Here is a 14,344-nt window from a genome sequence, read left to right on the forward strand (position 1 = left end):
TGGGCGTAAGTGCACACATACTGGACCCTAAGGGAAACATTTTAAAGTCGAGTTTCATTTTAACAGATTTAAAGAAAATTTTGCTTGGCTTGTTTGGAGCTACTTTATTCTTTCTATTGCATATTGGAGGTTATAAATACATCAGAATGCCTGGGGTTAATTTTTAAAATATGTTAATCACAACATTTATATGGCTCTGTGTACAAGGGATGGGTTTTATTAGTCACCTGAACAGAAGGAATAAAGGCTATTTTACATTCACCTTTTCAGTGGCATCTCTTTGAGGAGAACGTCTACATGTGTAATTAGTTCTATCAAAGATACTAACTTTAATATATACTAACGGAGAAATTGTGCTTTTTAGGGTGTTCTTATTATTTCTGTTATCAACTCTAATCACCATTGCTTTGCAGTAAGCCAACTTGGTCTCATCAGTTATCAGTGCAACAGTCAGTAATAATGGATCCTCTAAGGTACTGAAAGTTCTTACAGTAGTAAGTATATAGGATACTAAACCACCACTGCTGTGAAAACCTTTCATTTTGAAAGCAGTGTTAATCTTCCTTTATAAATTCTGATTGAAGGGGTTGAAAAAGCACAGGAGCCCCTCAACTTCCATACATTTCTTATTTATCAAGAGCCAATCCAGTCACAATTTGCTTAAATACACAGTTAAGGAATAGGATCTTATTTAACCTTGCCAATAATTCCCCTTCACAATTGAATTGCAAAGGCCTTGATCAATGGCATTACTAAATGTTGCCCCGTGTTAAAAAACACCAGTTTTTTGTGCTAAACAAAGGCAAGAAGAGAATGAATAACTAAAAACTTGGATATCTGAAATCAGTCCAATTTACAAACAAATTTTGTTCCAAAAATTCATTATCTGTGTAATATTTATAGGCAACTTTGACCAACCACACTTTCTCATAAAAACTATGTTACAGAGTGTTTAGATTCCAAGGCAAATCCACAAGAAGTTATTACTAAACCTGTAACTTAGCTGAACTAGGTATGTGGTATTGCACTAATAGTAGTTCTGGAATGTTGTGTTGGTAGGAAAATTTATTCCATGTTACAGTTCCTTCTACATCCAATATTGAGGAAGGATCCCTTTTCTCCTCTTCTATACCTATTGGCGTAAGAGCTGGAACCCCCACCCACCCCAGGGCTCTTATGCTCCATGGAGTTAGTCCAGGACAATAGCAGAGTAGGAAAGAGTTTAAATTCTGTAAGTGGGCTTGGGCTTGGGCTTGGGCTTGGGAGAGGTGACAACACGAGGTTAAAGACAGTAAAAGGAAAAGAGAAGATGGAGAAATTGATTAGTAGCAGCAATAGCTAGAAAAAGTGGCGAGTCTCTCAGAGTTTAGGACGGTGAGAAAGGAGAGCAGTCGCTATGTTGGGATAAATGTGAAACCGTGAGTCCCTGGCGGGGGGTGTTGTTTGTAAGCAAGGGGATATTTAGAAATTGCTGGGTGCTTTCCAAATAGGACTAGTGCAGTAATGATGCAAAATTTCATATGTTGACTCACTATGTTTGCTCTTATTTTGTTTTACTAATTCAGTGTGTCACAAAAATTTGTCTTTAGATTATGTGAATGTAATACACAGAAAACCAGCAACCTGCAAAACTATCAATGTTGAAAAGCTGGAATCTTTTTAAAAGCAATGACATGAGAACTTGATATTGCAAAGATGAGAGGACAGTGCTGGAAATGTTTTGTTCACCATTCTTAAATGAAAGTACAGGTCAAATCCTACTACAGTTAATACCATTATAACAAAAAAATCAGGTAAAAATAGAGTCATTATGCCCTACTCAACATTTTGTGTGTGTATACAATAATATTCAGTACACTGAAAATTCACCATAATTAAGTAATTTAAGCACCACCTCTTTGACATTCACTTTACTGGGATGTGGCCTATGACTTAATATGGAGATATATAAAATGCACCAAGAAAGTGCCAAGTCTGTCTGATGGGCAAATCAACGTTTAGCTCTTAATTCTAAACTTGAAGTATACATTATATACAATTCCTTGAATAAAATTCTTTAAATCTAACAATTTCACATATTACAGCCCAGATGAACACCTGTGCCCAAATTCAATTTAACTTGCCTATTTACAAATAAGAGGTGGATTCAGGGAAGAAAAAGATCTTAATTCTAGGACTCTGGAGGATGAACAGATTTGTCAGTGGTCTTTTGTGAGCTAAAAATTGCAGTATTGCTCTAAGCAATTTAACCACATCCTACTACCCAGTGCTCTTTTCCTTCAACTGTTACGTAGAATCATACTGCTGTTATTTACAGCTACATGGAATATATTTTTTACATCTTTTATTGCTCTCTGTGCATCTTTCTCTTCTATTCCTATTGGCATAAATAAGAAACACACAGGAAAGACAAAGCATGGAACACATTTTTGTATAAACATGATGACAAACAATTTAAGGAAAAGAACATAAGACATGGCTAAAACATGAGGAGTAGGATGCTACACATTGAAATCCACCCAGAGTACCCTAAAATAATAAAAGTCTGGATGCAGTTTGGAGTGCCCTCCATTGTCTAAGGTTGCTTTAGATCTTTTGCAAACGTGAAGGTAGGATTGCATTTGGATGCATACATAGTAGTTAGCTTTATCCCTAACAGATAATAATAATTTAATTAAAATACCTACTAAACAGCTTTTAAACTATATTACACTTTGGCTAGCTTTTAGTGGGCTAGTTTCTGGAAAAAATGAATATCTCTAGGGGAAAAGATTTTAAATAAGTGGAAACATTTCCATGATAAAACAGAAAAAAAAACCAAACAAACTCTGTGCTTTGTGAAAGTACTATGAAAATGTGAATTCGGAGCCCCCACAGGACAAAAAGATATAGAGATATGTAAAAGAATCTATGTGTTTCCCCCTTCCCCAAAAGACAGAGCTTACTAACTTGTTTTTAAAATATTATAGAAAAAGGAAGACATTTGGACATCTATTAAAAATAGAAAGTGTTACTTTTACTAAATAAAAATGTCTAAGTCTTTAAGTCAGTGGATTTCCTGGAAACTTCAATTGAATCAGCAACCATTGACCCAACCCCAGCTCCAAGATTGGACCGTCGTAATGACAATTCTGAAGCAGAAATCTGACGTAACTCTCGGCGGCATAATTTTACAGGGGTCACTCCTGGTAGCTGTGTCACATTTACAAGTGTTTGAGGTTGAGATAACAGTTGAGTGTGAGATTTTGTTAAGTGATTTTCATCGGTTTCTGTTTTATCTTCATTGCTTAACAAATGCCCACTTTGTGCCAAAGAGCCTGATGTCTGAATTACTTCAGAAACATCTTCCCAAAACTTAGGTGGATCTGGGTGTGTTCTTAAGCTACTTGCTGGGCTCTCTGTTTCTTTGACTTTTCCAAGGGGTGTGATATTTTCAGTTCGGGATGCCCACTTGAATTCTTCTGGGAAGACACTTACTTCTTGAGACAGGATTCCATCTCCAGTATCATTATCTAAAGGGAAACAACACAGGAAGTTAAAGGTATATATGTTTGGCTGCAAGAAGCCTCTATTACATTCTCAACGTCCAAATGACTGAAGTGACTGCTTTTCTAAGTTACATAATCACCTAAAAGTTATCAGACAGCCATTGCCTAAAAGTCCCTAAAGTGATAATCACAGAAAAGAAAATGAAAATAATTCAGATGCCACCTTACATTCGTTATACTGACACAGATGGTGAGATGGTTGATTTAAATGCTGGTGGGGCTATTCTACTATCGAACTACTGGCAGGGCTTGTGAAAGCGATAGAGCATTCTGTAATGAGAGGTATAAAATGGTTTGTGTCTTTCACTTAAATGATTCCACAACTAGAACTTTACCATAAAGTTTTATTGAGAGACCCATGTATACAAAAAATAATCCATGGACCCATTGTTCACAATAGCAACCCTCCCCTCCCAAAAAACAAAAACATGAATGACAATTGAGGACTGGCTCGCAGGCTATGGTAATGGTTCTCAAATTTTTTGGTCTCAGGACCCCCCCTTTACACTCTTAAAATTGTTGAGGTCCCCAAAGAGTTGTTGTTTAGAAGGCTATGGAGATTTACTATATTAATATTATCAGTAAAAACAGCTTTGACTTGTGAACTTTGTAAATGAGTCTTGTGAACCACTATACTATAAGAACTACTGTTCTGTGTCATGTGAAAATAATGGAACTTCTGGGTCTGGACATGGACATGTCAAATGACTTGTTCATGGTCAGACAGCAAGTATGTCACTAGGAAATGACAAATGGGAATACAGAGAAATATTGCAAAATTAATATGAAGTGATACAGAGTGAAGAAAGAACCAAAACAGCAATTATAATGACTATAAAATATGTAAATCATAATAACTATAATAAACCAAAAAATCTAGAAAAATTACACAGAAGAAAAAAGCTTAGAAGGTGACATAAAACAAAACAGGATAGTTTTGACTATCCACCTAAATTTATGTAAGGAAGATCTATGTTACTTATTAAGAGTTATCTATAAGATATAAATGAATGAGAGACAATCACTCTCAAAATAAAAAACCATTAGGGTTCTTTGCAAGGACAAATGATACACAAGGAGCTCATAAATGTTTAACTCTAGAGGCCTCAAATTTGCTTTGTTCATGGTGGGAGGCCACCCCCTCAAACCCCTGTTCCCCCCACCCCCCAGTAGCTACAGAGAGCTCCTTATTGTTACCAGAGAGGTAAGGTTTATCTCCTGGGACCACAGGAGCCATCATAAGCATTTCTCACAATTTTGGCAGTCCTTTACTCACTGGGTCTGCCCCTAGAGAACTTCCCAGTCACCTGAGGCTCTCTGAACTTGCATCTCACTTAACACATACAATACTTCAGTGGCTATATGATCTCATCACTACAGATACTTCCTCCATTGCAGTCCATCCCATGCCTTCTCGTCTTCATAGGATCTACCCTGAAGTCTCTTTACATCTTATGGGTGTAAGTGTTGCACACTTAAGATGTCTACCTGCTATCCCTCACCCTCACTGTTCCTACATGCCAAGTCCACCCTCTTGTTTGCAAATGATATTGTTACAGCACTTCATAGATGTATGTCATTGTCAGGCATGTGTCATAGCCTGTTTTTACCTACCATGGATCAAACTGTTGAAAACACGGAATAATTTCTCAAGCAAAATTCAGCTTATTCAGAGCTTACTCAGCTTATATATTGACAGTGCTTTCTAGGAGGCCATAGTCCCGATTCCCAACTCAGTGAAAAGACCATCTAGCTGCACATAACACTTGGAACAATAAGTTATCTTTTCATCCATCCAATCTTTCTGTATGGATTATTAAGGTTAATCTCTTGTGTAACCATATTCTCTCATCAAGGAAGTCCTAGAATTCTGGGGCTTAATGCAATTAGCACAGTTTAATCTGCAAAGAGGAGCATCTGAAGTACCTCAACATCTACAGGGAATTCACCCCTCCATTTGGACTTTTGCATCCTCCATGCCATAAGAGGATCACAGCAAGCACTATTTCTGGGATTGTATTTATCAAGAAATTTTTGTATGATCTTAATGTCTATGTGAGGGATTCTCTTTGGAGGGAATATTTAAAGCTACTGTGCTCCACTAATTCATATTTTTTATATCAGAAAACACATATGGTAGGCTATTGAATTTACTGCATTTTTCAGTCAACTTATGTGACTAAATATGTGGTCTGCTACAGATAATTATTTGTCTCATACCTATTCCTTTCTTATATATTTAACAAGTATGCCCTTAATGTGTAAATCTTTCTCAAAAATTTTATTAAAAGATGAGAGTCTGCACATGAGTTAGTTACTAATGTCCTTTCAATTGTCCTTTTTTGGGGAGAGAGAGGGTAATATTATTGTCCTCGATTTTCTCCATTCTTAATATATCTCTCCCAGGGATCTTGTAATCTCTCAATGCTCTATGCTGCCTACCACATATATTTTCTTGGTGTATACTTTGTCTGGTTCAGCCACACTTTCCATTCTTTCCTTGAGGACGGAGGAATTAGAACATCTCCACTGCAGCATCCCCTGCTGATTAAAAGAAATAGTTCTAGATATACAGACAGAAGTTTTATCTTTCATCTATTTGGTGTCTTTATGTCTTTTTGATCTATTAAAGCTCCAGGGATGATTTGGCTCAATTAGGTCTCATGCCAACCTTCTACATATTTGTTTTTACTTCCACTGCTGTGGAATGTTCCATACAGAGATATAGAGATAATGCTAATAATTTTCTACTGTCCTCCTCCACAGTGATTTAAAAATGAATTTACAGAAGAAGGCACACTAATACACTGTTGGTGGAGCTGTGAATTGGTCCAACCATTCTGGAAAACAATTTGGAATCATGTGAAAAAAAGGGACAAATATGGCATTTTGACCTAGAAATTCCACTACTATGTTTATATCCCAGGAAGGTCAAAGACAGAAAGGAAAGTCTCATAGTTAGCAAATATTCACAGTAGCACTTTTTCAACATATAAAGAATTCAGAGAAACAAAGAAAGAATTAAATAAACTGATGCAAACTGCAAAAAGGCAGAACCAAGAAAAAATGTAACACACAATGACTACAAAACTGCTATATGATTATATGACCTGGCTTGGCCCAGAATTGATGAGAAAATATACCTTCTCTTTTCCTTCTGTGGAGAGATAAGGCATGCTGCATAGCCTATCAGATGTAGTTGATGTGATGATAATTTTGCTAAGCTTTTTTTTGTTAGCTGTTGTTACCAAGGTATATAAAGAAATGAATGTGATGTAAAAAATAAAGGGCATCAATAAAACCTCAAAAAACCACATGGATTAATTTGTGTTTTAAACTGCAAAGGAAATCAAGTGATTGTTGGCTAATGTGGTTTCTGGGTAGCGTCTGAGCTCCTCTGACTTTCTCACAGTGATGACTGTTTAATATAGATTAAAGTTCACCTAGAAATGAGCATCATCATAAGAATTTTTTTTTTGGCTTTTTTTTCCATTTCCAGGCAATAAGTGGGTTGTTCACTTAGGTCAGATTAAATCCATTATATTTCATATCTGGCATTTTTTTTCATCTTTTTCCTTCTAAACATGATACTAATTTTGATCTCTGCTTAGCTAGCTAATAATATGACTTCATGCAAATCAAAAACTCTGAGAAAGGGCTCTTCCTCCTGTATCAGTAACCAGCCACTTTCTGTTACTACATAATAACTTTTGTTCAATATTTGTCATGTCTAACAACCTCTGATACACTTTGGAAGACAATTCACTGGCATGAAGTTTCTGGACAGTGTACAAATCTTTTGATCTTCAATTCTCAAACCTGAACGATGTTTTTCAACATGCTTTTCACTGTTTCCCCACACCCCCCATGCTCACGTTTAGTGACAACAAAGTCACCAGTTACCAAGCTATCTATATTAATTTGTTTTGAAGTGCTACGTCATATTATTTGAAGATATTTTTCTATGCCTCTTCATTCCCTGTAACAGATATTACACGTAAGTTGCAATTATCTTCAGGTTTTTTGCTCATAAGAAGACACAGTTATTGCAAGACAAATTGACCTACTATTCCATGAAATTCTACTTCTTGTTGTCTTTGTGTACACAAATGAAAAACCATCTCTTTTGCCTCTCCAAAGACAACTTCTAAAACAGCACTGAGCTGCCACGTCCATTTGTCTTCTCCTGCTCTCTAGAGTGAGAATGCAAATAACTGATGTGGTTCAGCTCAGTTCTTTATGTCAAAGATTTCACAGAGTGCCTATAAAGCTAATTCTTAGCGAACATCCAAAAACTGATTCTTAGCACTTTTTCTGCCACCTTTTCCACCACTCCTGCTGCAGTTCACCGTGGAAATAGGAGGAGGCTGCACAGGACTGAGAGTCATTTTAAATATTCCTTTGTTTCCAAAGCAAGATATTCACTACTTAAAGGCTAATAATAATAATAATTAACATTTATATAGCATTTTACATATATTATCTCATTTGATCCTCATGTGACCCGGTGAGGTAGATACTGTTATTATCTCTATTTTATAGATAAGGACTCTGAGGTAGATCAAGGTTAAGTGATTTGCCTAGAGTTACATGGTAAATAAGTTTTTTTTTTTTATTTTGTAATGTTTAACAATCACTGCCATACAATTGCGATTTTATCCCTCCCCACCTACTCCCCACTACCCCCCTCCCTCCCCACGACTGCATACAATTCTGTATAGATTCTACATATACTTTCCTATTGAGTATATTTTCACTATAGTCATGCTATGTAGTCAGACTAAGATAAATGAAAGAAATCGTATAACAAATCAGAACATGATACACAAACACATACACATACACAAACATGATCTGCTACAATATGTGAGTGACTTCCATATTTCTCTCTCTGAGTGTGGCAGGCATTTTGCCTTGAGATCCTCCATTGGGATTTTTTTTTTTTTTTTTGGTAAGAAGTTCTTGTGTTATTACAAGAATCTAAGTCTACCAGAAAAAACTCTCACACACTGTGGTTGTTGCTGTGCATAAAGTTCTCCTGGTTCTGCTCCTTTCACTCAGCATCAGGTCATATAAGTCCTTCCAGGCCTCTCTGAAGTCTTCTTGTTCATCATTTCTTATGGCACAATAGTACTCCATTACATTCATATACCATAATTTATTCAGCCATTCCCCAATTGATGGACATCCCCTTGACTTCCAGTTTTTGGCAACTACATAGAGTGCTGCTATAAATATTTTTGTACATGTGGGACCCTTTCCCATTTTTATGATCTCTTGGGGATATAGTCCTAGTAGCGATATTGCTGGGTCAAAGGGTATGCACATTTTTGTAGCCCTTTGGGCATAGTTCCAAATTGCTCTCCAGAATGGTTGGATGCGCTCGCAGCTCCACCAACAATGAATTAGTGTTCCAACTTTCCCACATCCTCTCCAGCATTTATCATTTTCTTGTTCTGTCATGTTTGCCAATCTTATAGGTGTGATGTGGTACCTCAGAGTTGTTTTGATTTGCATCTCTCTAACCAATAGTGATTTAGAGCATTTTTTCATATGATTATAGATAGCTTTAATTTCTTCCTCTGAAAATTGCCTGTTCATATCCTTTGACCATTTATCAAGTGGGGAATGACTTGTATGATTATACATTTGGATCAGTTCTCTATATATTCTAGAAATGAGGCCTTTATCCCCGAGCTTAGCTGTAAAAATTCTTTCCCAATTTACTACATCCCTCCGGATTTTGGTTGCATTGGGTTTGGTTGTGCAAAAACTTCTCAGTTTAATGTAATCAAAGTTATCCATTTTGCATTTCATAATGCATTCTATCTCTCCTTTAGTAAAGAATTCTTCCCTTCTCCATAGATCTGATAAATACACTATTCCTTGCTTCTCCAGTTTATTCATGGTATCAATCTTTATACCTAAATCATGTACCCATTTGGACTTTATTCTTATGTACGGTGTCAGGTATGGGTCTAAGCCTAATTTCCGCCACACTGTTATCCAGTTTTCCCAGCAATTTTTGTCAAACAATGAGTTCTTATCCCAGAAGCTGGGGTCCTTGGGTTTATCAAACAGAAGGTTGCTATATTCCTTGCCTACTGCATCTTGAGTGCCAAGTCTATTCCACTTGTCTACCTCTCTGTTTCTTAGCCAATACCAAGTGGTTTTGATAATTGCTGCTTTATAGTACAGTTTGAGGTCTGGTAGCGCTAGGCCACCTTCCCAAGCATTTCTTTTCATTAGTCCCTTTGATATTCTGGACCTTTTGTTTTTCCAAATGAATTTTGATATTATTTTGTCCAGCTCTAGAAAGTAATTGTCTGATAGTTTAATTGGTATGGCACTAAATAAGTATATTAATTTGGGTAGAATTGTCATTTTTATTATATTAGCACGGCCTACCCATGAGCAACTAATGTTTTTCCACTTACTTGTAAATAAGTTTTTGATGGAAGATTCAAATCCAAGTTTTCTTGACTCCAAATCTAGTATTGTATACCTACTCCACAAAGTGTCGAAAAAGAAACAAATTCCCTGAATGCTAAGAAAATCACAAATTGACATTATCTATGTTGAATTGTATTTTTATTTATTTTGCTAACTATTTCCCAATTACATGTTAATCTGTTTCTAGGCAGTACTCTGAAACTGTGTGAGTTGCTACTGCTGCTTCCATGAGTTTGATACACCTGTACTACACTACCTAGAAGGCCAGCTTATTAGCTTGGCCCTTGAACAACAAGCTCAGTCTATTGGCAGGTACATTCCCTCACAGCTGACCCTCTGCTAGCATAGCTTTTGAGAACTTAGGTTCACTTCCATGCCACTGTCTGACTTTGGCAGGACACACACATACACAGAGAAGGCAAGGTGATAGGGAGACAGGTGATTTTGTTGGAAAAAGAAACAAACTAGACTGAAAGTCGGATCTAAATTCTGGTCCTAATTTTCCATTGTACAAGTTTGTACAAGTCACTTTAATGTCTTGGAGGGTTTGTTTTCTCATATAAAAAAAATGAATGGACTAGATTAAGTATCAGTGCCTTCCAAACTGAAAGTTCTGCTGATCAACAAATAGCAGAAAGTATGGCATAGCTTTTTAAAAAGCACCTCATTTGAAAAAAGACCTAATTCTTGGTTCTGGCCTTGTTAATAACTGTGACCTTGGACACGGTAACTTAGCCTTTCTGGCTTCATTTGTAAAATAAGAATAAAAAATGTTAATGGTTTTGAATGGCCCTAAAATGTTATTCCAAATCTTGGTAGTCTTTTAGCCTGTTTTAAGCTATAACATCCATAAAGGTCTAGATATGTTTTATAAAGGAAGCCTGCAGTGTGGGAAAGGGGCTGACCCCTTAAAGAGCCTTTTACATTCCCAGGTTTCTGTCACCTTGGACAAGGAACACATGCAAGCTGACCTTGAGGTGAGAATAGCTATCTTACTAGTTACATGTTACTGGTATTCAAATTGATAGTAAATTAAATTCCATTAATGCTACCTCAGGGACTAATTTTTTTCTAAGGGAACCAAAAAGAAGCACAAAATCACTGAAAACATATAAATTATGATTCACATACCTTACAGCTTTGTCAAGATATTATATCCTCCTAGGTAGCATAGGTCACAATTGGGGATAAATGTGAGTGCTAATAATTGCTAAAAATCATTCTTTTAGGATTCAAACAACTCTGTAATTTTAAAGATTTTTCTTTTATATTGTAGACCAGAACCAACATTTTCCAACTACGTTCACCTATCATAAGTGATGAAGGGTGAAATGAGAACTGGCTAAGAGATGGGAATAGTAGCTCACTTCGCCAGGTAGGTGATACATGCCCAAAACTTGTAGAACACCTTCTCCCCAACCCCAATATAATCATTGATGTTACTGAAATTATAATACTTTAAATAGTTTGTGCTTAACTATACTAACTTAGTACACTTTTAAGTATGAAACTACTAATGCATTGGAAAAGGTATTATAAGATGCAGTACAACAGAGCCATGAAAATACAGAACAACAAATTCTAGCCAATACAGCTATTTTGCTGTCTGAATAGCATACAAATATATAGAGAGGGGATAAATGACTGTAGGACTGGTAGAAAGAGCTAAAACAGATTCAGCTGTCAAACTAATAACCTCAACAACTAGTGTAGTAGTTCAGAATTAAACATATTTTAATTGTTCAATTTTATAACTCAGTCTGGTATAACCTCATTACATTATAATAACCCATTAAGATAAAAATTGCCTGATATGAAAATACTTTCAAAATTATTCCGAAGAAATGACTGATCCCTGTTTCTGCAATAATGATGATGCTTTATATGCATTTTACATTTTTCAAAATATTTTTCACTGTCTGTTTTGATCCCTCTTCTCAACAACCCTGTGAGGCAGGCTGGGATAGTTATGATACCCAAACTGAGGTCCAGAGAAGTTATCAGATTTCCACCAGGTCACATAAAGAATTAGAACTTGGGTCTTCTGACTCCTGGGTCCAGTGATCTTTCCAGCATATCACACTTCGTTTTTTTTTTTCCTGAAAGATGTCTTATTGGTATTTCTCCTCAACTTTGTCAACTTCTATGGCCATTTAAAAGGTAATGGTGACTACTTTTTATATAAGCCCAATTACTGTGGTGATAAAATGGTTTTATGTAGATATTTGTCAGTTTCATTTGTGATTTACAGATTATATTTGTTTTTTCCTTCTGATTTTCCTTAATTTTTCTGCTAAGTAGGTCAACTACATTAGAAATGCCTATTAGTTTAATAAAAAAGTAAAATGTCTCATCTGTTTTGGCAGGATATGTTATTGTCTCTACCAATATGACATAAGACTTATTTTCTAAGATGTTCTTGAGTTTCAAAGAGTTAGTGCTATAAAATTCCTCTATCAATACATGTGTGAAGTAATTACATGTGCATATATATCCAATCCCTTTAAAACTCCACATATAATCATTAGGTAAGCTTAAGAACATCTACTGGTATAGCCCTCACTTTGAAGGGTTATGTAGCTATTATCAACTAAATCTTTTATTAGGTTTTAAACAGATGTGTTATTGAGAAGCAAGTCAGTTTTATTAAGAAAATAAAGTTAAAAGTTAAGAATTCAATTTAAAGTAATGCTATAGCTAATTCTTTTGAAATGTGAGGAATCACTTTATCTGTTTTGTAAAACAAGATTTTTGTGTATTATATTAAGACTGAGTACACTGTGTCATACAATTTTGCATATTTATGGCGATTTTTCTAAGTTCTTTGACATTACTACCTAGTTTAAGAATATGGTACTTCTGGATGACCATCACATAAAAAGGAAATGCCTAACTCAGCAATAAACTATTTTAATATATTATTTAATGTCCAAAGTATCACAATGAAAAAACCCCATCGATCTGGACTGTACACAATGATCTTTATAAATGCATCATTTCATACACATGCATCTTTATTCTGTGAAACATAGAAGGCCTCCTTCACATATGTTATCCTGATTTTCCTACTGTTCTCGTTACATACAGGAACGAAGCTTGGCCAAACGGTAGGTCAGGTTTCTAGGACTTAGAATTAGAACAGCAATGTTAACATACTGGAAAACGCTAATAATAATAGTAAAAATCTTACGTCTAGTTGGTTGCTGTCGAGGTGCTTCTTCTACTAACTCCTTAAGCTTCTTCTTTAGTTCTCTGCTGGTTTTCTTATAGAAATAAAGATCTTTTTCTAGCAGCTGAACTTTATCCTCATATGCCTTTGAAATTTCCACAATACCTTCTCCATTTTGCTCTATAAAACACAAAATTGAATATCAAGTTAAATCACATACAGCAGCCACACTATACACACATAGATTTAATAGTTTTGAGCTATTAAAACTTAAAACTTCACTAACTTTTGGAATACCCAGTATTTGAAATGTACAAGTCTCTCAGAGTATGTAATTCCATAGCCAAAACATCTCTGTAAACTGAATGAGTTGGCTCCTGGTGCAGCTTGAATTCTGGTCTCAAAATTATGGTCTCTACTGAATATTATAGCTTGTAATGACATTCATATCTCTTGGGTAATGTTCTTGACTCACTAAAGACTAGTTTGGTGACCTTTATAAAAGCAGTACTGGCTGTTATTGTTTATAACTCCCAATAGCTACAAAACTATTCAGTTGGTTCATTTATTTATTTTAAGGTTATTGATAGTTAAAACATTAATTACATTTATTTTCTTATTTGGAAAGATATCATAGTATTTTCAGGGGCTGTGGTCTGTATAGGCAGGTTTTTCTTCAGCCAAAATAGATCAGGACCCGTCTTCACCTGAGTGGATTTTTACATGCTCCCACCCCCAAACCACTTTGTGGCTAGCCTTCTAGTGATAAGCCTCTCCTAATTCAGCAAGACTGGTCCTCAACATGACTAGATACATAGTCTATCTTGTCAGGCTTAAGAGGAAATATCTGTGAAGATGTTACCAACTTGTAAGTACCAACCAGAGACTGTATTCACTGATACACTGTTGGATATATCATCTCCATGCTGGGGTACGAGGTATTCAAATGATTTTAGAAGAGATGGACTAATTTTGCATTTTTAAAATCAGGCTTTCCAACAAAATGACATTAATAGCATTTATTTAGTAGTTCAGGGTTTGTAAAGTACTTTACAAGTATCATCTCATTTTATCCTCAGAAAAGCCCGAAGACCCCATTCTACAGATGTGGAAACTGAGGCTGAAGGCAGTTCAGTAACTTGCCCAGGGTTACAACGATAGTAAGTATCTAAGG

At 35.8% G+C, this 14,344-nt stretch overlaps 1 protein-coding gene across 5 annotated transcripts in view; it reads right to left on the reverse strand.

Moving 5' to 3' along the window:
- Window positions 1-2,411: 2,411 nt before the first annotated feature.
- KIF27 (kinesin family member 27) overlaps window positions 2,412-14,344 on the reverse strand; it is a 108,504-nt gene continuing 96,571 nt past the window's right edge. For all 5 annotated transcript variants that reach the window (XM_072605531.1, XM_072605525.1, XM_072605519.1 and 2 more), the window contains 2 exons: window positions 13,192-13,350; window positions 2,412-3,512 (listed from right to left, as the gene is read on the reverse strand). In XM_072605531.1, the coding sequence (XP_072461632.1) occupies window positions 3,034-3,512; window positions 13,192-13,350 (638 nt within the window). In that variant the 3' untranslated portion in view covers window positions 2,412-3,033. The remainder of the gene's footprint in view (window positions 3,513-13,191; window positions 13,351-14,344) is intronic.

This window comes from Notamacropus eugenii, chromosome 1 (genome assembly GCF_028372415.1).
Source record: "Notamacropus eugenii isolate mMacEug1 chromosome 1, mMacEug1.pri_v2, whole genome shotgun sequence".
Classification (NCBI taxonomy): Eukaryota; Metazoa; Chordata; class Mammalia; order Diprotodontia; family Macropodidae; genus Notamacropus; species Notamacropus eugenii.